The sequence below is a fragment of the Myotis davidii genome, unplaced genomic scaffold, assembly GCF_000327345.1.
Source record: "Myotis davidii unplaced genomic scaffold, ASM32734v1 scaffold120, whole genome shotgun sequence".
NCBI lineage: Eukaryota > Metazoa > Chordata > Mammalia > Chiroptera > Vespertilionidae > Myotis > Myotis davidii.
In genome coordinates, this window is record NW_006294778.1 from 4,145,256 (window position 1) to 4,172,402 (window position 27,147).

General features: G+C 42.0%; 2 protein-coding genes across 3 annotated transcripts in view; one reads left to right on the forward strand and one right to left on the reverse strand.

Annotated features, from left to right (window-relative positions):
- Positions 1-14,144, forward strand: part of GLT8D2 (glycosyltransferase 8 domain containing 2) — a 31,264-nt gene extending 17,120 nt beyond the window's left edge. Inside the window, exons 2-9 of the mRNA XM_006769394.2 lie at positions 113-205; positions 994-1,165; positions 4,413-4,530; positions 5,514-5,598; positions 6,370-6,482; positions 8,503-8,669; positions 9,496-9,608; positions 13,555-14,144. Coding sequence (XP_006769457.1) covers positions 113-205; positions 994-1,165; positions 4,413-4,530; positions 5,514-5,598; positions 6,370-6,482; positions 8,503-8,669; positions 9,496-9,608; positions 13,555-13,727 — 1,034 coding nt within the window. The 3' untranslated portion in view covers positions 13,728-14,144. The remainder of the gene's footprint in view (positions 1-112; positions 206-993; positions 1,166-4,412; positions 4,531-5,513; positions 5,599-6,369; positions 6,483-8,502; positions 8,670-9,495; positions 9,609-13,554) is intronic.
- Positions 14,145-14,307: 163 nt separating this feature from the next.
- On the reverse strand, positions 14,308-25,055 carry TDG (thymine DNA glycosylase). 2 transcript variants are annotated; one of them, XM_006769352.2, is made up of 9 exons: positions 24,891-25,055; positions 21,743-22,056; positions 20,561-20,630; positions 18,392-18,527; positions 18,107-18,189; positions 17,932-18,026; positions 17,511-17,682; positions 16,962-17,087; positions 14,308-16,139 (listed from the first exon to the last, which is right to left on the reverse strand). In XM_006769352.2, exons 1-9 carry the CDS (start codon positions 24,982-24,984, stop codon positions 16,009-16,011), a joined length of 1,221 nt encoding a protein of 406 aa, XP_006769415.1. In that variant the 5' UTR covers positions 24,985-25,055; the 3' UTR covers positions 14,308-16,008. The 2 variants fall into 2 exon arrangements, with proteins under 2 accessions (XP_006769415.1, XP_006769414.1); XM_006769351.2 differs by having other exon boundaries at positions 14,308-16,142.
- Positions 25,056-27,147: the final 2,092 nt, after the last annotated feature.

The following is a 27,147-nucleotide window of genomic DNA, read 5'->3' on the forward strand; positions in this document are numbered from 1 at the left end:
CCCGGCCTCCACTCCTGGGTATGTCAGGGAAGGCAACTCCTTACACGGCTGCTCTGGACTTTTCCACAACTCCAGCTCGATAGGTTGAACTTGTTTCTTTTTTTAATTTCAGTTAATCAGGTGCTGCTGTTCCTTCTGATTGTGACCCTCTGTGGGATTCTGTATAAGAAAGTTCACAAGGGGACTGTGCTCAAGAATGAAGCAGGTATGCTCGGTGACATAAGCCAGGCACCAAAAGACAAGTAGTGATTCCTCTTATGTGAGGTACTTAGACCGTCAAAATCCTAAGACAGAAAGTAGAACGGTGGTTGTCAGGGGCTGCGGGGAGGGGAAGATGGGGAGTTATTGTTTAATGGGTAGAGTGTCAACTTTATAAGATGAAAAGAGTTATGGGGGTGGGTGGTAGAGATGGTCGGACAACGGGGTAAATGTATTTAATACCACTGAACTGTACACTTAAAAATCGTTAAGATGGTAAATTTTATGTTGTGCATTTTACCACAATTCAAAAAAATATACCCCCTATAATATGGATAAACCTCACAAACATTATGCTAAATGAAAGAAGCCAGATTCCTTCTATCTTAGGGTTTTGGTGTCCTCAATAGGTAGCTTCCACCTGTGGTCTAAGGTGGCTGCCATTATAGCAACATTTCAGCCAAGGGGAAGTGAAAAGAAAAGAGTGGGGGGGGAGGTGAGCAAGTTTCTTATAAAAGCAAACCCAGTAGTTGTACACATCACTTGAACTAACATCCCACTGGTTGGAACTTGAGGACATAGAGCTGCAAGGGAGTCTGGAAAACATTCTTAGTGGTTGGCCATGTGCCAGCGAAAATTCCAACATTATAAGGGAAGAAGAAAGACTGGATATTGATGAACAATCCACAGCCTCTTCCACACTCTGCTTTCCTTCCCTCGGGGTGTGGAAGACAAGTTTAACGGACTCGACTGTGAAATTCCTTCATGTTCCCAGACACTGATTTTGGTTTCCAGGTGAGGACTCTGGGACTCCCGAGGAACTGGACGCTGAGATCCCCGTGGTGATCTGCGCAGCAGCAGGGAGGATGGGGGCTGCGATGGCCGCCATCAATAGCATCTACAGCAACACGGATGCCAACATTTTGTTCTATGTGGTTGGGCTCCGGAATACTCTGTCTCGAATAAAGTAAGTTGTATACTTCAGCGGTTCTCAACCTTGGGTCGCGACCTCTTTGGGGGGTCAAACGAGCCTTTCACAGGGGTTGCCTAAGACTATCGGAAAACACATATATAATTACATATTGTTTTGTGATTAATCACTATGCTTTAATTATGTTCAATTTGTAACAATGAAATTGGGGGTCACCACAACATGAGGAACTGTATTAAGGGGTCGCTGCATTAGGAAGGTTGAGAACCACAGCTATAGATGTTGGAGTTTTCTACTTTTTTTTGATCATCCTTGTTTTTCCTTAAATGGATTTCCTTTTTTTTTTTCTCATTTGAGAAATGTCCTTCAAATTAAGAAGGGGATGACCTGAGGTTTATTTGTTGACTTGATAAATGTATTGCCTCACTAAGGAATTTCTAGCAAAGCCTCACTAATCTGGTAGGGCTGTGTGTCATGGTGCAGAATTGAATTGTCTAATGAACTAAAGAACCCCAATCCTTAAGCAGTTTATATGAAATTCATTCTTTCTAAAATGGTTTCTCTTTACTTTCTTAACCTGAAAGAATATTAGTGTAATATAATCATTTTAATATGGCTCAGAATCATCACTAATTATAATTTTTGAACTGCAAAGTGATATCTTTCATGTCCCTCACCACACTAAGAAATAGATTGGAGTTGGATTGAAAATAAATATACAGAAAGTCAAATTTTAAATGTATTATAAAAATGTAGAATAGCCCTAGCTGGTTTGGCTCAGTGAGTAGAGCATTAGCCCTCAGACTGAAGGGTCCCGGGTTCGATTCTGGTCAAGGGCACGTTCCTTAGTTGCAGGCTCGATCCCTGGCCCCAGTCGGGGCATGTGCAGGAGGCAACCAATTGATGTGTCTCTCTCACATCGATGTTCCTCTCTCTGTCTCCCCCCTCCCTTCCACTCTCTCTAAAAATCAATAGAACAATATCCTCAGGTAAGGATTAACAAAACAAAAAGAAAAAAGACCAGAAAGATCTCCACTGTTAACAGTGACCATCTCTGGGGAGGATGGAATATTTGGGAAAAGCAGTGATGAAGGGAATTTCAAGGTATCGCAAGTATTATTCCCATCAGTTACAAGAAGAACGTATTTACAGATGGTTTTTATAACCATATTTGTGGGTAGTATCACCATTAGGAGATACTGAGATATGTAAGACATTTGCTCCTAATCTAAATGGTCCTTGGTTGCTGTGGGTTTTGGGGGCTTATATGTGCTTTCTGGGTTCTTTGTTTTGTTTTTGTCTCATTTGTCACTCTTCTTATAATTTACTGTTGCTATATGGGCTCATTTAGTCCGCCCCTCTGCTATCTGTGGGTATAGATAACAAACCCAAAGGACGGCTTGTGTGATATGTTCTGAGAAAGGGACTGTACTTGAACAGTAGTTATGAGCTTCAGGATTGTATGACATTTGAGCAGGGAATGATTCCCAGTTCACCACCCCTTATTTTAAAATATTTAAAAAAACTCTGTTCACTGAAGTATACACAAATACAGGAAATTGTATAAATCCCATGTACAGCTTAGTGAATCATCACAAATGTGTAATAGACACACCCTTCAACCACCACCACACCAACACTTGGTGCAGTCAGTCTTTTTAACTTTGCCCTTCTGAGGCGTTCCAGCAGTGTCTCATCGAGGGGTTCCCTTATTTCTAATGTGGTTGAGCACTTTTTCACACATTTCTTGGCTGTTTGGATATGCATGCCTGAGTCTCTTGCCAATTTTTCAGTTGGGCTGACTGACTTCTTATTGGCACGGCTGCCTCCCGCCCGCAGCTTTATTGAGAAATAATTGATATAATACATTGTGTAAATGGCTACTTTTTATGGTTCAAATTAATCTAAATTTTGTTGGGAAGATTTAATTCCTTTGTCAATTTAAAAAAATATTTTTTATTGATTTCAGAAAGGAAGGGAGAAGGAGAGAGAGATAGAAACATCAGTGATAAGAGAGAATCATTGATTTGCTGCACACCCCACACTCACAGTTTGTGAGTAGGGGATTGAGCCTGCAACCTGGGCAAGTGTCCTGACTGGGAATTGTATCTTGACCTCCTGGTTCATAGGTTGAAGATCAACCTATGCTTGGCCAGGGCCTTTGTTAATTTTTAATCAACAAGAAATACTACTATGTGTGGCTTACGTGTTGGAAATTTTATTTTGAGATGATTTCTTACAAGAAAACTCTTATGAGTTAGATTAAAAGATAGATGTTCTGGCCTGGCCTGGCCAGCGTGGCTCAGTGGTTGAGCATTGACCTAGGAGCTAGGAGGTCATGGTTCGATTCCCAGTCAGGCCATATGCCTGGGTTGCAGGCTCAATCCCCAGTGTCGGGTGTGCAGGAGGCAGCCGATCAATGATTCTCTCTAATCATTGATGTTTCTATCTCTCTCCTTCTTCCTTCCTCTCTAAAATCCATAAAAAAATATTTTTTAAAAGACAGAAGTTCTGTTAAGACTGAGAAAATGTGAGGGGAGAAGTCAGGGAATGAGGAGGGATGGGGAAGACTGAGAGACAGAGACAAAGAAACACAGGTAAATTCAAATGGCCCTGGAGTGCTCTGACCGGTTTGGCTCAGTGGATAGAGCGTCGGCCTACGGACTCAAGGGTCTCAGGTTCGATTCCGGTCAAGGGCATGTGCCTTGGTTGCGGGTATATCTCCGGTGGTGGGTGTGTGGGGGGTGGCTGATCGATGTTTCTATCATCGATGTTTCTGACTATCCCTCTCCCTTCCTCTCTGTAACAAATCAATAAAATATTTTAAAAAAATGGCCCTGGAATCAAAACGGCAAGGTAAAGGTGATGTCAGTCACTGCAGAAGGTTGATAATATCCCGCTTTGCTTCATAATATTACAGAGTTGCTGACACGTGACAAGGATGGTACTGGCAACTACAGATGCTGCTTTATAAGAAAGGGGGAATGCTAGTAGTATGTTCTTCCAGTTACCTGTGGAGATGACATAGATGTGGGGAGATATTTGGTTATTACTATTTTGTTTTATTTCCTTTGCAGAAAAAGTTATGTGAATAATAATGGAAAGATTTAAACCAGACCAGATGGGGGGAAAATTGGGAATTACAGACTAAACCCGACTAAGGTTACATTTTTATTTTTAACTTTCTAAGGAGCCAATGGATTGAGGCAATAGTCAAATTGAGGAAAGGTGGGATGTGTATACTAGAGGTTGTTTTTTGTTTGTTTGTTTTTTATCTCCTTAGAAAATGGATCGAACATTCTAAATTGAGAGAAATAAACTTTAAAGTCGTGGAATTCAACCCGATGGTCCTCAAAGGGAAGATCCGACCAGACTCAGCGAGGCCGGAGCTGCTCCAGCCTGTGAGTAGGACTGGGCTGTGCTGGGGGCGGTCCTTGGTGAGCCCCTGTTCTGTTCCGTATGGAGTTCTCGCCACTGGGATGCAGACGGAATAGTTCTGAAGCCTCACAGTTGTTAGATCTTCACCAAACTCTGCTTCTTTGTAATTTATAAGTCACTTGCTTCCGAAAGGATTTAAGATGGTTTACATCAACATAACAGAGTAGTCAAGGAAGGAATGAAGCTTAAGAACATGTAGGATGCATTTCTGTGTGTGGATATGCCTGAGGGGGTGGGGGAAGGGGCCGGGTAGGGAGGCCAGGGAAAAACATTCCCAACCCCACAGGCTGCTGTGATTGGGCATAGCATTTATCTTGGAATATCCCAGCAACCAAGGAAAACCGGTAGCATGATGGATTATATACTTCCTAGTATCAACTAAGATAATATTTTCAGAAGACACCAGCCCTTTTCCTAGCTTTGGAATCTTAAGGTATTTTACTGCAAGGGTTCCTACCAAAGGCACCGACTCTCCCCTGCAAAAAGAGTGGCGTCGATGGCACATTTGCAGGAAATGTAGTCACCTTCTACATATAATTGCTACTTAAACCCATCCTTGAAAATGGACTCAATTCTAAGCCCTCTGTCTAATGACATGATCTTTCCCCAGTTCCAGATATTTATGATTGGAGCGCCAGCTAGGCTGGGCCTTTGGATTAAACTGTGTGGTGGCTAATAAACTCCCACTCTCTGCCGATGCTCCCCCATTTTCTGGTTCAAGGAGCTGAGGTTGAGCTTATAGTTGAGGATGGTGCCCGTGTGTGTGTGTGTGTGTGTGGCTGATTTAGCTCACAGCAGTCAAATCACTGAATGGAGAGGGAGACAGGCAATCTGTGGCCTGAAGATTCGGGAGGAAGCCTCTGCGGCTCCCACTGAACCCCGGCACCCTAGGAAGACACTGCGCCATGTGCCTCGTCTCCACCGTCGCTTCTTCTGTTGTTTCCAGCTGAACTTTGTTCGGTTTTATCTCCCTCTGCTGATCCACCAACACGAGAAAGTCATCTATTTGGACGACGATGTCATTGTACAAGGTATACTCGCCGACTGCCCGGAGCACTTGGAAAAGGAGCCGCTGATAAGTAGAATGACTGTCTGTCTTCATTTCCCAAAGAGTTAGCTGCCCAGTGATCTTTTTTCTGCTTATTAAATTTGAGAGTGTAGTATTGTTGCAAATTCAGGAATATTTTGAAAACAGGGGTTGATACTCACCTCCCTGGACAGTCCCGTTGGCTTTTTGAGAGCCACTCTCAGAGTTAAAGATTGGGATAAATAGCTTGGCTGCCTTTCCATTCTCTGCACCACTAAAATGTATGGAGTGATAGTCTCACTGATGACATTCTTAGGACTAAGTTTTAGTGTTTAAATGCAAATAAGAAAGCCCTGGCCGGTGTGGCTCAGTTGGTGGAGCATCGTCCCATGCACCAAAAGATCACCAGTTCAGTGCTTACGAGAGACAACTCATCAACGTTTCTTCTCACATCAATGTTTCTCTCTCTCCCTCTCCCTTCCTCTTTGTAAAATCAATTGAAAACATATTAAATGCAAATAAGACAAGCATGGGTGGGGTACCTACATAGCAATAGAAATAAAGACATTTGCCCAATGCCCAGCTGAGCTTCTTATCAGGTGGCTTTCTAAATGGAGCTGAGCTATTCTTATTCAGTAAATCGCCAACCACATGGAATCAGGGATCTCACACTTCTCCCCCACAGCAAAACCAGGGGTTAGTTTAAACTCTAAGGCTCTATGCAGCCCTAAAACTCATGCTGCACTCTCTGAACTCCTGGTGTTTCTAAATGCAGGTGATATCCAGGAGCTGTATGACACCACCTTGGCCCTGGGCCACGCGGCCGCCTTTTCAGATGACTGTGATTTGCCCTCGCTTCAGGACAGGCACAGACTTGTGGGGCTGCAGGTGAGCACACTGTCTCAGAAATCCTGCCTTCACCCCCCCAACCCCCCCCAACTCAGAATGAATGCAAGCTACTACCGTCTGGATTGCTGGAGGCGGAACCCAGGGGCCTGGGCTTCCGATGGACACGCCAGCTCCACTCTGTGGTGACTCCGGGGCAAGTTCCTGAACCCTGCAGGAGCCACTTTTCTTATCTGAAACATGGCAACAATAATATCCATGTTATCGTGTCTGTGAGCTGTGATAAAATAGCGTGTCTGGCCTTCAGTGAATGCACCAGGAATGATAGTTATCTAGGTCCCTCTTAACCTCCCTTTCTGTCAGAGGTGGTGTTTTCTGTAAAAGAGACTTGCTGAGTCTTTGGTTCTGCTTTCAGAGTTTTAGCCATTGCTTTCCCCCCCACTCCACTCCTCCCCCCACCCACAGTAGAGGGAAATGCTGATTTTGTTCAAGGGTAAAGAGCTCCTTACCTGGGTGGAAATGAGAAAAGGTGAGCCTGTACGTAATACTGAAACCAAAAGAATGGCTTTAAAATGCAAGGTGTTATTAAGAATCAAATGTTGTTCTTCAAAAAAGTTCCAGGGAATAATTTTTAAATGGTGACATTCAAGAAGTGACATGCTTTAAGGCCTATGCTCTGGGGCCAGACCCGATCTCGGCTCCATCACCTAAGTAGCTTGGGGCAAGTTACTTAGCCAATTGTTTTCTCCTTTATTTGCTAAATAGGGGGGAGTCACTGTGAGAACTAAGTTAGTTATGGCACACACCTAATGAGGTAATGCATGTGCACTTCTTAGAACGGTGCCTGGCACATAGAAAGTGCTCGAGTATTTCTGTTACTTCCGTGTCATGTCTGGGCACTCCACTGAGGTAGATTATGGCCGCATACGTGTGTGAAACATTATGTCCTGCCTGGTGTTACATTCATTCAGCTATGCACCGAGTGCTTCCTATGTGCCTGTCAGTTTTAGGTTCCAATAATACCGCAAACAAAACTAAAATTCCTGCCTTTGCATAGCTTACATTCTAGTGGGAAGACAAGTAAGGTACTTAACAGAGGATCAGGGTGGAGGTGGGCTTTATGTTAGGGTGACCATGGAAGGCTCCACTGAGATGGTGTCGTGAACCTATACCTGAAAGAATGAAGGGAACCACTTAAGCAGGGAGAACAACATTTTAAGAAAATGTTGCCAGCAAGTGCAAAGGTCCTGAGGCAGGGGTGTATCTGGCGGATTAAAGAATAAGGTCGATGTGGCAGAGGGAGAATAATGGACATTGCGGAGCAGATGGCGTAGGGCAGGGCAGGCATGTTAGGAACTGTGGCATTTACTCTGAGAGAGATGGAAGGCATTAGGGGAGCTTGGAGCAGATGAATAACATAGAGACAGAGTGGGGTTGAAAGGGGTGGAAGAAGCAGGAACACCGGTTAGGAGGAACGTGCAGAAATCCAGTGAGTGGTCATGATGGCCCGGACAAGGAAGGCAGCAGGAGAGGCAGTGGGACATGCTTGTCTTCGGGATATATTTTGGAAGATGGGACCAACAGGATTTGCTGACAGATTTGGATGAAAAGTGAATGAGACCAGTCAAGGATGACCTAATGACCCTGGGTTTTCTGCCCAAGTTACTAGAAAGATGGGGTTGTGCTAACTGAGATAGGGCAGGTTGTAGGAAAGCACATTTGGGACAGGATTAAGCATCCAGGAGGAGACACGGAGCCGGCAGATGGAGCAGGAGTGGGAAATCCAGAGGGGAGGTCAGGGCTGTCCATACGGATGGTGTTTAGAGCCATGAGACTGGATGAGGCTGTCAGGGAGTCAGTGCTAGAGAAGAGACAGGTGCTGGAAATGAGACTCGGGGAACCCCGCTTTTAAAAGTTGGGGAAACAAGAGGAAACCAGCAAAGGGCTCTAGGAAATGGCCAGTGACACAGGAGGAAACCCAGACACACCACACCATGGTTTCAAGAAAATGGTTGTTTTCAGATTGTTTCCCATGTGGCACGCATATCCTGTTCCTTTACAGAACACCTACATGGGCTTCCTGGACTACAGGAAGAAGACTATAAAAGACCTGGGCATCAGCCCCAGCACGTGCTCGTTCAACCCTGGTGTGATTGTTGCCAACATGACGGAATGGAAGCACCAGCGTATCACCAAACAACTGGAGAGATGGATGAAGAAAAATGTGGAGTATGTGCACATCTGTCTCCCCCCCCCTCCCCCCGTGCTTGAAAACAAAATTATACAATGAATTTTCTATGCATAGCTCAGGGGTTAGAAATATTTTATAGACATCTTAGGTCAGACTGTCTCACTGGGGAAGAAAAGGGGCAATAGATGAAAATATATCCTCAAATGATATGTCAGAGGAAGCGAGATCCTGCAGAATCCTTATAATACACATTTTTCTAAAAAATTATTTAATAATGCGACTGTAAATCTTCTCCCAGAATCCTACTGAACCTTTTCCACTGAAAATCACTTACCTTAGTCGAGTTCCTCCTTCTTACAGAGATTTGTTTTTAAGGGTTATTTTATGAAGTCAACTTTGTTTCTTAGAGTTGAATTTTTAAAAATGTATCATTTTTCATGACTGAAGTCTTAAATAGAGAAGGTTAATGCTAACACAGTCACTATGATCATGTCATTGTATTTCCTTGCCTGCTTTTTTTCTGGATATTTTTAATACCACCATACCTTGAATTTGTGAACAAATTTATTCTAAATAATGGAGGATCAGAATGTGATCTTCTGTGTTTGCCATTAAGAAGCCTGAGAATTAAAATGGCAAAATATTAACACCGTGAAACTGGTACATTCAAGTTCATGGTTTTCTGCTTATAATTTTGTGTAGGTTAAACAATTTTCAAAATACAAGATTGGAGGAAAGTGCAAGATTATAGTGTTATTATATAGTGAGAGACTGTCCTGCATCTTTTAAAAGGATTAGATTCTTCTTTATGTGAGTCTGTGGGGCTCCAGGCTTAAAATATTTCTTTTCTATTCATTTTCTTAGGGAGAATCTCTACAGCAGTTCCCTGGGGGGAGAGGTGGCCACCTCTCCAATGCTGATTGTGTTTCATGGGAAATACTCCACCATCAACCCCCTGTGGCACATAAGGCACCTGGGTAAGCACTGTGGAAAAACCATGCAAACGTGCATTTTATAGATCGCTTGAGCGTGAGGTTGGGGAAAGTGTGCTGGAGCACCAGCTTCCTCAGTCACATCCTCCATGTGACCTTGGAGATTACCTTGGACTCCTTATTTAACCGTCATTGCTCAGATTTGCAAATGCAGCTGATAAAGATGGCCTGCCTGAGAGGTGTGTTTCTATTCCTGAGAGGAATTCATGAAAAGCAATTAGACTCATGCTTAGCATACACAGAGTACGTGCCAGATAAACATTAACTATTGTTAGAAATTTCACTGTGAAAACTTTTTCATAACTTTATTGAACTCTTTGAAGTGACCTACAGTGGACAAAACCAAATGAATTAGCATAATGGTTTATGATGCATTTATCTAGCTAGCAGGGTATCTTCTTTTTTCCTCACCAGAGGATATGCTTTTTATTGACTTTAGAGAAAGGGAAGGAGAGAGACAAAGGGAGAGAGAGAGAGAGAGAGAGGGAGAGAGAGAGAGACATCGATTGGCTGCCTCCCATACACTGCTTAACTGGGAATTGAACACACAACCCAGGTGTGTGCCCTGACCGAGAATCGAACCCGCCACCTTTTGGTGTATAGGACAATGCTCCAACTGAGCCACACCGGCCAGGGCTGGCAATGTATCTTTCAAAGAGAAGTTGTTTACTGGTTGTGTCCTATGTGTATTCACTCTTCACTACAGCAGTGCAGGCTCTAGGGCAGTGATGGCGAACCTATGACACGCGTGTCAGAGGTGACACGCAAACTCATTTTTTTGGTTCATTTTTTCTTTGTTAAATGGCATTTATATATATAAAATAAATATCAAAAATATAAGTCTTTGTTTTACTATGGTTGCAAATATCAAAAAATTTCTCTATGTGACACGGCACCAGAGTTAAGTTAGGGTTTTTCAAAACGCTGACACGCCGAGCTCAAAAGGTTTGCCATCACTGCTCTAGGGTATGGGTTGGGGTCCCAACTCTGCTATTACCTCTGGTCCTGGGCAAGTTCTCAACTTCTCTGTGCCTTACCTTCTTCATTTGTAAATCAAAGCTAATAGAACCTTAGTGTTTGTAAGGGAATAAATGACCTAACATACACACTGAGCGGCCAGATTATTCTGTCCACCCCATCAGTACAATGAAGTGAATAGTTATGCAAATAATAATAATAATAAAACCTTGAGAGTATTTGCTTAGGAAGTTTTCAATATTCAGTATTTTTGGAAGTATCAATGAAATACTGATGGGATGGTCATAATAATCTGGCCGGTCATAATAATCTGGCCAATTAGGGTATAAATTGCTTAGAACAGAGACATTCACATTCACTCAAACACATGGCCACAACCCTTTAGCTAAAACCACTGAGCCGGACCTATTTAGAAATTGAGGATTTCTGAACCCTAGAAAGGTAAAGTGGAGCATATACTTATGTTCTGCGATTCCCTGAGTGGGATCTAGGTTTTGCTGCCACAGAAGTTATTAGAAATCCTTTTGTTTTCAGACATTGGGGGATGATTACAGACTTGGAGACAATGGATTATGGACTTCTATTTGCCAAGTGCCCATTGCTTTTCCAAGTGCTGGGCCCAGTCCCGACGATAAAGATGAACAATCCTCTAAGATGGTACTTCCCTTACTCTGCCTTTTACAAGGGCAGACAGACAAACTGTGGAAGCTGGGTTCCTGTCTCCTCTTAGCGATTCCATCTGGACGGCTTCTGCCTCATTCCCTGACTCTTCCCTGACTTTCCTGAGCCTCTGCAAGCACATAAAAGCGACACAGGGAAGCTAAGGACACTATTGTTCCATCTGATTTGATTTATATTGATGCTGAGTTCACTGTTAGGTCAAATATCAACATTTCAATGCAATGAATGTGCAGAAAATCCCATTAAAGTAGAATGTCTGTGAAAAATGTTGTGTAGGTACAGCTATGCGGAGCTTGGATCGATAAGGTTGGAGCATTTATGAGCTTGGAACAGAGACTCAGAATTACATTTTATGAAATATCTAACTTACTGACAAGTAGAAAGTGGCGGAATCTTCCCAAGGGAAAGAAGTCATTTTTCTTTGTAGAGTGAATGTCGTCCGTGCTGAGGGTTTAGGAATCAGGGGTGGTCTGCCAAGTGAATCTACACAGTGATCATTTGAGAAATACCTCGATTTGAGAGTGTTCTGTAAGCACAGCAATGTAATGCTAAGTGTTAAGTTCGGGTCTAAACAGGGAGGCTTAAAATATTAAAAATTGATGAAACGTATTTGGCTAAAAGCAAAACTGCAAGGCCCTCTGGTCCTTCCGTCAAAGAGCTGAGAGATGAGGTTCTACTTAGTGAGGCTTCTGGCAGGAAGGTCCCTCTTCCCAAATGAGCATTTTGTTTCCTCTGTATAGACTCCGAAACGCTGAGCTCCTCTCCTACCCACCTTCGCAGCTGTGTTTATGAATAACAGAAGACAGGTTTTTGGTTGTCTCACATCATATGATAAACTAGCTATTCACCCTCTTTACTCAATAGACTGTTGTTTTTTCAAAAATATCAAATTCTCTTTCTTAGAAAAAAAAACCCACTGTAGAGGATATTTTTTTAAAAAAACTTACATTCTCAAGATCTTAATGTACTTTTGGAAGAAGTATTCTAAAAATATTTGAGCAACAGCAATATTAAGGTAAATGCATATATAGTCTCTAAGTGAATCTTATGAGGGAAATAATATTCACATGGAGATAGCTCTTTGTTAACAAGTGGATCTTATTCTTGGTCACTTTTCATATAGTCAAAATAAGACTGTTTAAAAAGAAAATCTTGCCATATTGTTGGGTAATGTAGAAAGATAAGAACTAAATTCTGGATGGGAGGCAAACCGCTACAAGTTCTTCTGGGGACAATTGGCAATCTCTTACCAAAAATTAAAAGGCACACACCCTTCAATATCACAATTCCACCTACAAGATTCTTATTCTACAGATATACCATTTGTATACATGCATAAGACATGCACAGAAGACTGTTTCCTGTAGTATTGTTGATTCTAGTGAAGGGACAGAAACAGCCAAAATGTCCCTAATAAGAAACTCAGTAAATAAGTAATCATAGATGCATTCTATGTAGTCATTAAAAATAATTCAGCCCTGGCTGGTTTGGCTCAGTGGATAGAGCGTCAGCCTGTGTCTTGAAGGGTCTCAGGTTCAATTCCGATCAAAGGCACATGCCTGGGTTGCGGGCTTGATCCCCATTGGGGGATGTGCAGGAGGCGGCTAATCAATGGTTTGCTCTCATCATTTATGTTTCTATCTCTCTCTCCCTCTCCCTTCCTTTCTGAAAGCAATAAAAACATTAAAAAAATAAAAAATAAAAAAATTCAGTAAATCAATGTGCAACTATGGAAAGTTTCCTAAGAGTAATTTTAAAAGGCAAATTACAAATTTTTTAAAACGCATATATAACATGCATGGGTATGTATATACGCAAATACATACTATATACACTTACACACATACTGGTGTACAGGTAGAATAGTTTTTCATGAGAACCTCAAACCATGGTCACTTTATTATTATATTTTAAATATATTTTTATTGATTTCAGAGAGGAAGGGAGAGGAAGAAAGAGAGAAACATCAATGATGAGAGAGAATCACTGATTGGCTGCCTCCTGCACGCCCCCTATTGGGGATCGAGCCAGCAACCCAGGCATGTGCCCTGATGGGAACCTCCTGGTTTACAGGTCGACGTTCAACCATAGAGGCACATCAGCCAGGCAAACCATGGTCATTTTAGAGATACAGGGTGGGTGGTAAACTCTTCATTGTACACCCTTTAATTTGCTTACTTTTAATTTTTTTATAATGAACCTATATTCAACTTTTAATATATAAAATTTTATTTTCTAACAAGCCTATTCTTTTTCTCTAAACACAATAAAGGCTGGAGTCCAGATACCAGATATTCAGAGCATTTTCTGCAAGAAGCAAAATTACTCCACTGGAACGGAAGACATAAACCTTGGGACTTCCCCGGCGTTCACAATGACTTATGGGAAAGCTGGTTTGTTCCCGACCCTGCAGGGATATTTAAACTCAGTCACCAAAACAGATGACACTTCAAATATTTTCTGTATAAAAACGTGGGATTGTCCATTTGCAACCTACTATAACATCATTCTTTATGAACAGTACCTTCGATACGTATGATCCACAATATGAAAAACAGAGACTACTGTGTGCAAGTAATACCTTGGATCACATAGGTATTGATTACTTCCTTAAGTACAAGCGCTGAGTGTGGAAATCAAGATTGTGTGAGTGAAATATATTGTTGGAAAGAAATAAGCCCATGTAGGTTCCAGCAACCAATTTGCTTAACTCAGTGACAATTATATGTAAAACTTTTCAAAATTTCTACATGTATTTTTCACATGTAGGTATTTTTTTTAACAGGGTGCCAGTCTTGTGTTTTTGTATTACTCTTAAAACATGAATGCCTGAAAAATAAAATAGTCATAGATTTTTAATGATTCTCATTGTATATAGTATTCTATATGTTAAATATAACAGAAGGCAAACTGATCTCAGGTTTAAAGGATGAAAGCATACCAGTAAGTCTCGCTACAGAAAAGCCTGCAACTTAAGGATAATCATTCTTATATTTTTTATTGTAAAAATCATCAGACTTTCAAATGAATTTAAAAACTTTTTCAATATTTTTTAATGAAAAAGTCTCATACTGTCATGTATAGAATATATCAACATTTACTACCTGTCATTTAATGAAACACACCATTGCTGTACGCTTGGAAAATCCTTAAACCCATTCTCTAGTAAGTGTCCATAATTTAAAGGGTATTTTCTCCACTTAAATAAAAAAAATCCATTGTAAGGCTACAAATCATTATGTACCAAAGCAATACCTAGTTACATGCTTTACACAGTCCCATGAAAAAATAATTCAGTTGTTCCTAGTCCCTGATGCAAAGCGCTTCAAAGCACCTGCACAAAACATCCATGTAAACAGCAGTACAGTACATGATTTAAATAACATGAATGACTCCTACACAGCTTGATCCAGGCTAAAGGAAAAATAAAATTCATCACAGCCAGCAGCTAAACAGCATGTTAAGATTCACAACAAGGATTTGTTTCTCTTATTATAAAAAAAGAACAGGGCATATAACCTTTTAGAAAAACACCTTTTGATAAATATTTCCATATTGAAAAGCATGCTCTGTGGGTATAAGTGATCAAGGGGAGATGCAAATAGCATTTCCAAACACCCAGGTTTATACCTGCCAGGCGTAGAAATCTGGACTATCTGTAGCACCTTGGAAAATGCATTAAAAATCACAAAGGTACATTACTTAAAAACTAACCTTGCATAAGGTTAACGTAGTCCACAGTAACAAAGAACAATGATGCAGAGACAGAAGTTTGTAAATTACTGGCTTATGAGATTTAACCAGCAAGAACATTTCTGTCTTAATTATAGTAGCACATCTCATGTACATAAAGCACCAGTTTAAAAAAGATTATCGAACACCTCCGGCATATTGCCGCTCAGCCTGAAAATTCATTTCTCATCACTTGCCATGTTACACCCCTAAAGCCGAGGAAGATAAAATTCGAACGGTGACAGGTACTGAAAGAGAAATTCAGTTCCTTCCCTATCGAGTGTATGTCTCTCAAGTAAAACACAGATGAAGTAACAACATTTAAAAGGTCTACTGCATTCCCTGGAGCCCACCATCCCAGCAGAATAGGTTCTGCCTATTAGAGAACTAACACACAGGGTGAGGAGGCCAAAGCCAGGGTTGAATGCCCTGTCACGTAAGGCCAGGTTGGTCTTGCTGCTGCAAGGCCACACTCTACTAGAAAGCAACTCTCACAAACAATTACCATTGGTAAAGAGGTCTGAGTGTGAACATGACTCCAGAGGCTTAACTTCACATGAACATCCACACATCTGCCTCTTTACCAGTGGCAACTCTTATTAACAGCATGCCCTTCTTAGGCATAAGAGGGGTAATGGTGTTTCTAGGTTTACGCACAGTGAATAATCAAATATAAATATTCAGACTGTTGCATTTCTTAAATTACTGTTTAAAAGTGACTCCCCCACAAAATCACTTTCTTCTAAAATGAAAAAGCCTTTATAAAATGCTGGAATGATGGTTCATTCAAATACAAAAACTCATATACAAAAAAATCCTAAATGTTCCTTCCAAACTACCTAGGTTCATACAGTTGATTCTACCATACAACTGTACTATGGATACATCACCGGAGGAAAACACTAATAAAATACTTCAGTTAGCAAACTGAGGGCCACTCCCTGACAACTGCAATAAAACTGCAGCATTGGAGCAGGGCTGAGAAGCACCGTGCCTAAGCAAGGTTTCCTTCCTCCTGTTCTTGCATCCCACAATGATTGTTGAAGGAAGGAATCTGGTCCGTAAACGAATGGCTCATCCACTGCCCGTTGGGAACATCACTGAAAGTCGATTCTCCACAGTCAGCTGCTGGTGGGGAGGAAAGGGAGAGGGAGAGTGTTAGTTTCTTACATTTAAAAGCTTTAAATCAGTGGTTCTCAACCTTCCTAATGCTGCGACCCTTTAATACAGTTCCTCATGTTGTGGTGACCCCCAATTTCATTGTTACAAATTGAACATAATTAAAGCATAGTGATTAATCACAAAAACAATATGTAATTATATATGTGTTTTCCGATGGTCTTAGGCGACCCCTGTGAAAGGCTCGTTCGACCCCCAAAGGGGTCGCGACCCACAGGTTGAGAACCGCTGCTTTAAATGATCAAATTAGGGGATTTTAACTGTCCAGTGAATGACAACTGTTATTAAAATAGTTAAGTACGCTTCTTCTTCTTTTTAAATATATATAATTGATTCAGAGAGGAAGGGAGAGGGATAAATAGAAACATCAGTGATGAGAGAGAATCATTGATTGGCTGCCTCCTGCATGTCCCCTACTGGGGACTGAGCCCACAACCCAGGCATGTGCCCTTAACCGGAATGGAACCCGGGACCCTTCAGTCCACAGGCCGACACTCTATCCACTGAGTCAAACCAGCGAGGGCAAGAAGCTTCTTGAATACAGTATATTTCTGTTCTATTTTCAGATACCGGACTAGTAAGTCCTCATTTGTTATCCAAGGAGGAAAATGCAACTAAGATGACTTACTGTAGTTAGTGACTTAAAACAGATTTTTATATACTAATTCCCATTCTTCAATAATTTACTCTTTTTAAAAGAACTTCCCCTACCCCTCCATCCTGACAAAAGCAAGTCTTTGAGAGAACAAACATAGGGAGGGGACATACTTAGCCCATTTGAAGAGAAGCTGCAAGGTTCACCGTTGCATGGATTTGCACCGTAAGCACCGCCATATGCTGCTTCATAACCCGGATCATATTTTTCTTCCTTAACAGCCATCTTCTTTGCATCCTCTGTGGGGAGGGTGAAAGAGATTTAAAGCTAATTTTGTACAACACGTTTAAGAGATAGCTTTATTCAGAAATCATGAGGAAGAAATCTTTTTCTTAAATATTCATGTACACCGAGATACATCTTTTGCTATGTATGACCTTTTGCACTCTTCGTAACATATACTATATTAACTCATAAGAACTCTCACAGCCTATAAGATTTAATTTTGGGTGGGTTACAATGTTTCTTATATCCTCAACATCTGTAAGAGCACCGGGAAGACCTTAGTAAAAGGAGATTCTAACAGTGACTCACAGCCATTATCAGAGCACTCTGGCTGCAAATATAACTGCTTTCTCCTCTCCTGCTTTTAAATCCACAACATACTTTCTAGAGTGTATACAGACATGAAATGAAAACAAGGAGCAATAATGGGGACACACCTTGGGCAAGCTGCAGGTCAAATGTATACTGAACTTCCTGAACGTCTGTGTTTCGTTCAATGCCTTTCAATTGATCTCTTAAGTCTTTCAACTTAATGTAGTAATGAACTTTGTCCTGGGCTCGGGGAAACTGAGCACATCTTGCACTGGATGATGGCATCACGTAGCAGAGCTAGAATCATAAAATTGGACAGTTATAGAAACCTGTTCAACCCACTGCTATGGAGATAGAAAATGTGTCTTTCTTTGAGTTCATGACTTGATACTTATTACTTTAGCAGTTTATGCAAAATTAATAAAAGTGGTTGAGTTTTTCTTTTCTTAGTATAAATTACAATGGGTAGGACAAATAAAAAAGGTCAACTGGCTAGAAAAAAAATCCACATTGGGCTGATCTGCAAATATAATTTTAAGGACTTACAGTTTCTGTGTCTGGGATCTTGTGAGGTTGAAGTCCAAATTCTAAGTTCTTAACCTTTACTCCAAAAACTTCTTTACTAAAAATTTCATAAATACCTAAAATGAAATGCAACCATATTTACATTGTCCATAATGTTAGCAAAGAAAAAAAGATGAAATTTAAAAGCAAACCTTACATTTTCCATTAAACACTGCTATTCGTGGCTGATATTTCTGTAATTTCTGGACTAGAATACGTCCTCCTTCACGAAATTCTTTACTAAAATTAAATTAAAAAGTCATCATAATATAAGTATGGCAATATTTATAGTATACTAAATTCAGATAGCTTTCCAAGAAAGATCAAGTCACATAGTGTTTGTCAAGCTCAGCTTGAACTAGACACATATGGTATTCCTAGAGTGCGTGAGGCACCAGCACGGCCAAGGTTCGGCCTATAAACAGAAATGCTATGTAATTACCTGGAGAGGTCCTTGCTGCCTGGGGTTGTCCTTTCCACCATATTGGTAAATCCAATACCGTATTTTCCTGGTAAAGTGTGATCATCCATATGGTTCAGTTGGACCTCACTCAGTCCTGACATAAACAGACACTTCCCTGTGAGAAAGAGAGTTCATTTATTCCCATAGAAGGTCAAAGGTTTCTGCCCTATGGGTTGATGTAGTAGTCTATTTTTAAAAAATTGTTCTGCTTTATTTTAAAAAATATATTTTATTGATTTTTTACAGAGAGGAAGGGAGAGGGATAGAGAGTTAGAAACATCGATCAGGTGCCTCCTGCACACCCCCTACCAGGGATGTGCCTGCAACCAAGGTACATGCCCTTGACCGGAATCAAACCTGGGACCCTTTAGTCCGCAGGCCAACGCTCTATCCACTGAGCCAAACCGGTTAGGGCATGCTCTTTTATATTTTTATAGTTGACAGTATTATAGATGTCCCTCACTTGTCCCCCTCCACCCACTCCCCACCCCACCCCAGGCCGTTACCACATTACTGTTTGTCTCCATGGGCTATGCATATATACATATATATTCTTTGATTAATCCCTTCCAGTCCCCTTCCACCTTCCTCCCCTCTGAGATCTGTCCATTAGTTTATATCCTATTCTTGAAATTAAAAAAAATTTATATTATAACATAGATCAAAAACTGTACCAAGCAATTACTGTGTGCTAGGTATTATGCTAAGCCCTTTGCCTGTATTATCCTATTTAATCATCATATTTATGAGATATTACTATTATCATTCCCTTTTCATAGGGGAGTTAAGATAAAGGCCTGTCAAGAATACACATCTAGTCAGTATAGGAAACTTTGAAACAGCTCTCCTTTCTAATCATTGGTGATATCACCACCTGCCCGGGAATACCTCAAACAGGTAAACATACACTGATGGGCTTGACAGTGGAGAAAATGAAAAGTTCAAAATTCCCTAGGAATGGACACATATGTAATACCCTTTGTAATAAAAAATTAAAAAAAAAATAAAGTACTTGCTATGTGCCAAAAAATAAAAAAAAATAAAAACTACATAACTTTAAAAACAAAAAAAACAAAAAAAACAAAATTCCCTAGGAAAAAACTTTTTATTTTTTTTGTTTTTATTTTTTTTAAAGATCAGAAAGACATAAGGCAATCCATTTATTCCACTTTCTTCTCCTTCTTTCTATGTTGTTCTGGATATTTTTAGCAGAAAAAAACTTTTTAAATAATGGAGACAATATGGTATTCATTCCAAAAACACACTACTATCATTTGCCTTAAATATTTTTTTAAATTTTTAATTATTATTATTATTTTTTATGGAGAGGGAGAGGGAGAGTTAGAAACATCAATGAGAGAGAAACATTGATCAGCTACCTCCTGCACGCCTCCTACTGGGAATGTGCCTGCAACCAAGGTACATGCCCTTGACTGGAATCGAACCTGGGACCCTTCAGTCCGCAGGCTGACGCTCTATCCACTGAGCCACACCGGTCAGGGCTGCCCTAAATATTTTTTATGTTACTCTTAGATCATCCACTAGCTGCTAGTTCCCGAGGGCCTACAGCATGCCTTGTTCCATTAGGCATGCTGACAAGACGACTCGGATACAGGATAATCCAATAGTTATACAAGGTTTTAAAGCTCACTCGACAAGAATGAAGGTCTTTAATACTATTTTCTGCTAGATATGGAGTTTCTGTACAGAATGTCTCCAATCACAGCACTTCTCAACTTGACTGCCAATGAGCAAGTATTTCATCTCTCCTAGAAATGCGATGGCCATCAGCAGAAATCTGCAAATCAGTGTTCTGTCTGCACTGGCTCAGCGATGCACTATTGCTGCTACATCAATAGGTGACAACTAAAAAAATCCTTTAAAAAAGTAGTAACACTCACTTGAAACAATCCAAACAAAGGAGGAAGTACTCCTTTTCATGCCCCTGTACTCTTGGAAACCAAGTGACATGTCATTCCAAACCTTCTTTGTGTATACACACACAGAAATCATGGATGTACATTGACACATATATACAATCTCTCTTATTAAAAACACAATTTGGTTTAAAAAAACAACCACCCAAACTATTAACACAGGTATCGAGTTTAAAATTACAGTAATAATAATAAAAAAGCAACCACTTACAAAAATGGTTTCCAGGTCCAGGGTAATGATGCCCTTTGTAAGCAGCCATCAGTCCCGGGTTTATACCAATCTAAAAAAACGTTCATACATTTTAGTAGGGTCTAAGGGCGACAGAGTGGTGGACAAAATTGAATTTTATTAAAAGTGTAATCTGCCATCATACGCAGTATCATTTATCAATTACCTCCTCTTGATCTGAATAAAGTACTCCAGTCTGAGGAAAAAAATTCTCCTTTATATTAAAAGTTATGCTGTTGTTTTTAAAAACCAGTTTGATTCCCTCATATCCCCAAGCCCCACCCCCACCCACTGGGCTGGAAAGAAAGAGGCTCTGGAGCAGGGGTCCTCAAACTTTTTAAACAGGGGGCCAGTTCACTGTCCCTCAGACCATTGGAGGGCCGGACTATAGTTTAAAAAAAAACTATGAACAAATTCCTATGTACACTGCACATATCTTATTTTGAAGTAAAAAAACAAAACGGGAACAAATACAATATTTGTATTTGCATGTGGCCCGTGGGCTGTAGTTTGAAGATCCCTGCTCTGGAGCCATCGGTGAGTCTGAGCCCAGGTTTAGCCACAAGTCTCCTTCTCAGCTCCCAGCAAGCAGCTGACTTCACAACATCTGCACAGCTGTCTGCATGCTGTTTCTTACAGTTACAGACAAAAATCAAAGTTCAAAATCAGTGTTACCATTCGTGGGGAACTCACAGATGTCATGCAGTCTGAGTTACATGGACTATTTAATTTAACTGAAACCCTATGAGAGAGGCACTCTTATCAACTGTTTCACCAAGGAGAAAACTGGGGTTCAGGAAAGTTAAGGCTTGCCTAGGGTCATACCCATGTGGCAGGATTGGACACTGGATAACTCTACTCTGGAGCCCACCCTCTCAAACACTCCCCAGTAATAGGACCTCATGAAGGTGACATTATGTACTAGCAAAAGGATTCTCAGAAACGGTTCTTTTCAGCAAAATTATTTGCAAGGATAAAGGTTAAGTTAATCCACCAATCTTCTATATTATAAAAGGCCAGTGACCGTAACACTGTAACGACCAAACGACTGGTCACCAGGAGGTGCGCTGATGGGTCCCGCAGCACAGTGGGTCTGAGTCTTGTGCAATTTCGCGCGCTGGGCCTCTAGTGCTATTTATAAAACCAAATGACAGGAATCCTTACAATCACAATGTCCAGATTGAAGGTCAAAATGTCCGGGAGCGTCTTGGTTAAAAGTTCGGCTTCTGAAACACCATTAAAACGGTCAACTTTTCTCTTCACTTTAAACGTGTCTGTAATTTTTTCTTGCTTTTCTTTTGATTTTGCAGACTTGGCAGACTTCTTGGCCTCAGCAGGTTTCTTGGCCTCGGCGGCTTTCTTGGCCTCAGTGGCTTTCTTGGCCTCGGCAGGCTTTTTGGCCTTGGCAGTTTTCTTGGGTTCCGCTGGTTTTTTTGGTTGTCTTGTTCTGGGTTTTCTTTTCCTTCCTTTGGGAGCCTCTGAAACACAATGATTTCCAGGATGTGATGCAGAAAACTGCAATTGCAAAGCCCAGGCAGTTTTCCCAGAAAAGCCACCCTATCCACATCCTTCTCACCTTTCTCCTCAATCTCCCAGTGCCAGTTTCCTCTACAATGTCCTCCAACTGGGTTCACGTGACCCCATCCACGACCCTCCCTCCTCTGCTGGCTGTTGTTGGGATGAGACCTCCATCAGAATCATTGGTTGATTTTCTACACAATCTTACCCAGCACCTTGGCCTCCCCTGGGATACAAAGCATCTATGTACTATGTTATAGGAATTCTACATGTAAATACATGAATAGCTAAGTTAACAAATGACAGAAAAAGTCAACAGCGAAACAGGAAGGAAGGGAAACAGTTTAACTCAATTTCCCCATAATTCCAGCAGTAGACAGCCTCAAAAGCAAGGCCTGTGGGCTTGTTTCAGAGATTCTGAGTGTCTGTTCCACACACACGCAAAGAGTTCTGAACTCAGAGGTGCTGAAGAGGAAACAGGCTGGTGGTAGGAATCTGATCTCAGGACCTAACGCAGAGCTTCTCAGTCTTGGCACTACCGACATCTTACGCTGAATGATTTTGGTTGTGGGAGACTGTTCTGTATATTATAAAATGTTTAACATTCTATATATTTTTAAAATATATGTTTTTTTTTTGGTTTTTTTTACTGATTTCAGAGAGGAAGGGAGAGGGAGAGAGAGACAGAAACATCAATGATGAGAGAGAATCATTGACTGACTGCCTTCTACACACTCCCCACTGGGGATCAAGACTGCAACCCAGGCATGTGCCCTGACCAGGAATCAAACTGTGACCTCCTGGTTCATGGGTTATTGTTCAATCTCTGAGTCACATGGGCCGGCAACATTCTATATTTAGTAACAGCCTTGGCTTCTGCCCACGAGATGCCAGTAGCATCCAGCCAGTCATGACAATCAAAGGTGTCTCCAGACAATACCAAATGTCCCTAGAGGGCAAAATCATCTCTGTTCACAAACCACTGTCCTAAAATATCAGACAGGAAGCCTTGGTTTTCTAACCTTAGTTCTTTAACATCTCTTGTAACTTCTCAGGCTCCTCCCCGATTCTACTACTATTTGGCATTTCTCCACCCTAGCCTCCCGTCCTTCCTTTTTTCTATCTCACACTGCTTTGGCCACTCCTATGCCAAGAGATCCACCTCCACTGGCTTGTAGCTGGGGAAGCCCCAGTGCTGCCTGCCCAGAAAAACAGCGGTCAAGGGCAGGGGTATCCCCAACGCAGTGAAGGGGGACGTGTTCCTGGGATCATAACCTGCGACTCGGAGCACATTTCTCATGCAATACAGCTACCCTGGAGAGAGTAGCTCTCCATCTCCCCACCCCCAAATCTGTTCTCCTTTCTTCTAATTCTCTAGCTTGGTGAATGGTACCTCCTTCATCCAATTGTCTAGGAATTATTTCCAGATTCCTTTTTCTCCTTGTCTCCCCATGAAACCCATCTACCATGGCCAGTAATTCTACCTCTGGAGTAGTTCCTAATTCTGTCCTTCTCCACCCCTTTACATTCTCCACATTTTGTCCCCAGATTATTCAAAGGATCTCTAATCCACTCCTTGCCTCCAAGTTCTGCTTGTTTTCTAGCACCCATTCTATCCTCTGTAATACCCGAGGCTGATATTTTCAAATGCCACTAGACTACGCCACTACCTGCCTACATTCTCTCAACAGCTCCCTATTGCCTTCAGAATAGGATATACATCTTTTAGGCTAAACAAGCCTCAATGCCCCCTTTCCAGCCTCGCCTCTCACCATTTCTTTGCTATACCCCAGACTCCAATGTCAGAATCACTGTTTTTTAACTGTCGTGCTTCTTCTTGTCTGTGCTTTGTGCATGCTTCCCTCTACCTGGAACTTCCCCAGCCCTTTCTTCCTGGGGATAACGTCTCCTTCCCCTGGAGCTTCTGAGCTCTGGGAAGCCGCCTCTGAGCCTCAGTCTGAGTTAGGTGTCAATGCCATGAGCTCTCACAGCATTCTAGGCCGCTCTTCACTGCTTTGTGTGCTGAGCCATGACGTGTATTTACTTATTATTTTCCCCTACTAGATTATGAGATATTCTAGAGCAGGATCCATATCCCTTTTTAAAAATATGTTTTATTGATTTCAGAGAGAGGAAGGGAGAGAGAGGGAGAGGGAGAGAGAGAGGGAAGGAAGGAGGGAGGGAGGGAGGGAGAGAGGGAGATAAAGAGAAAAAGAGAAAGAGAGAGAGAGAGAGAGAGAGAGAGAAAGAGAGAGAGAGAGGGCTGCTTCCCGCACACCCTCCCTGGGGATCAAGCCTGCAACCAAGTTATGTGCCCCAACCAGGTACTGAACCAGAGACGCTTAGGTACATGGGACAACACCCAACCAATAAAGCCATACCAGCCAGGACAGGATCAATGTTCCCCCCACTTCTGCCCCACAAACCTACAGTGCCTGGAAGATACTAAGTACCTAAAAAGTGGGTTAAATTTTTTAACACTAGCCAGGCTGGCATGGCTCAGTTGTTGAGCATTGACCAATGAATCAGGAGGTCGTGGTTCGATTCACAGTCAGGGTACATTCTTGGGTTGTGGGCTCAATCCCCAGTAAGGAGGGTGCAGGAGGCAGCCGATCAATGATTCTCTCTCATCATTGATGTCTCTCTCTCTCTCTCTCTCTCTCCCTCTCCCTTCCTCTCTGAAATCAAGAAAAATTTTTTAAAAAATTTTAACACTAAAATTCATCATTAAACCCTTTCTTAAAAAGTAGGCTAATCCAATAGCTACTTTTCTATGCTCTCCTGGTGCAACTACCTTGTTCAGGTGCCTGAGCAGGAGCTGGCTCTGGAACTTCCGCTGGCATCTGCTGTGTGTCCATAACTTCCATGTTAGGAGCCTCGGCCATCATTTGTTGAAATGGAAATGTGTAAAAAGCTTGAGCTTGCTGAAGAGAATAGCTGAAAGAACAATTAAATTAAGATAAGAGGGTAAAATTACCCAAATGTTAAGTTTAAATGATCAGCTGTACATAACTTTTCAGGATCCAAATATTTTGAAACCAGAATGTGGTATTTATTTAGAGTTGACAACAGGTGCAAAGTGAGGAGGAAGATCTAGTCTCATATGTACACACTCACCCAACCTTTACAAACCAACACTAATTCACTCTCACTGTTTAATGGCAAGATGTGTCCTCAATACAACTTACCAGTCCGTCAAGTCACCCTGCACTTTCCCTGGGATGAGATCATGGGAATTTCTAGCAGGCAGACACAAAAGGCCCACAAAGGAACACAAAAACAATTTGTGTTACTACCATCAGTATTGAATCCTCTAATCTAACCCCCCCCTGGCCTAACTTTCCCCCCAATTTTGATATAACATTGTGTAAGTTAAAGATGTACAACATGTTGATTTGATACACTTACATACAGGGTGGGGTAAAGTAGGTTTGCTATTGTGAGTACACGGAACACAATTTATTCTTGTATTATTATTTACTAGGGGCCCAGTGCACGAATTCGTGTATCTCGAAAGAAACTGTGGGCTGTGAGGCTGCAATGGGCACAGGGGCGAGTCTTGGCCCATCCTCTGCGCCCCTGCCCAGCTCCTCCTGCTGTGGCTCCTAGTCCCTGTCTGATGGCAGCCCCACTGCTCCCATGCACTGATGGCACCAGTCCTGCTTGCACCCGCTGATGGTGTGAAGCAATTGGGGCCAGCACCAGCAGTGGGTGCGAGTGGCGGATGCTCGTCTGATTGCCCCTCAGGAGCAAGGGGAGGTGGAGAATCCCTCAGGGGCAATTGGGGCTGGCAGCCACTGCTCGCACCCATTGACAGCACAGAGCAATCGGGACTGGCACCAGGTGCTGGTTGTGGGTGCAAGTGGCGGGTGGGACCGCAGTGTGCAGGAACAAAAAATTTTCAGTAACCACCAGAGGCTCACCCTGATGACAGTGACCAGTGCCACGCCTTGGTCTGGCAACCCTGCTCATCAACCGCACCATCCCACTGCAGCCAACGCCTGCTATGTTCCGTGCTCTGCCGTCTGCTACCAATGCCCGCCATGTTCCGCATGCACCCCTGTGGTCAGTGCACATCAGTGACTGGTTGTTCCGCGGTTCGGTCTATTTGCACATTAGCCTTTTATTATGTAGGATTAACAAAAGCCCAGTGCACAAAATTCATCCAAAGGTAGGGTCCCTAGGTCTGGCTGGCGATCAGGGCCGATCGGGGCCTTCTGGCTGCTGGCCGGGGCCTTCCTTCCTGGGCCGCTGGCCGCCGGCCCTTCCTCATTCCATGCCACACCCTGGTGGTCAGCGCATGTCATCGAACTCCTGGTCTCCCGGTTGAACTCCTGAGGGGGGAATACTTTGCATATTAGCCATATATGTGTGTGTGTGTGTGTGTGTGTGTGTGTGTGTGTGTGTATAGTTAGATAGATATAGATTATTGTCTCACTTTATGTATGAACAACTATAAACCTACTTTTGCCCCACCCTGCATTGCACAGTGCTGACCACCATGGAACGCCTCCATCATGTCACATAATCACCATATTTTTTTTTGTAGTGAGAACATTTAAGATCTATTCTCTTAGCAACCTTCAAGTAAATAACAACATGGCGATGCTGTACATCATTCCCCAGAACTTGTTCATGTTTTCTTAAATTTATTGAATTTATATAGGTTTCAGGTGTACAATTCTGTAAGACAACATCTGAACGTTGTGTGTTTGCTGCCCCAAGTCAAGTCTCCTTCCATTTATCCCCCCTTTACCCTCTCCTACCTGGAAGCTTGTGCCCTTTGAGCACCATCTCCCCATCCCTACTCCTCTTCCAATCTAAAGTGCTCCTGGTTCCTTTGCCTGTTTACTTATTTACTCATTGGATCTGTTTTTTAATTGTTGCTGGGTTTTTGCTTTTCTGTCGCTAAATGAGAATTAGAAATGAATAGTGTGTCTATGAATTTATGGGGGAAAAAACCACTTTAGACCTGTCTTCTGAACATGATTTAAGCTTTGTTCAAAGTATTGTGTTTAATGTCAGGGACAGAGGCCTTCACAGAAAACAAT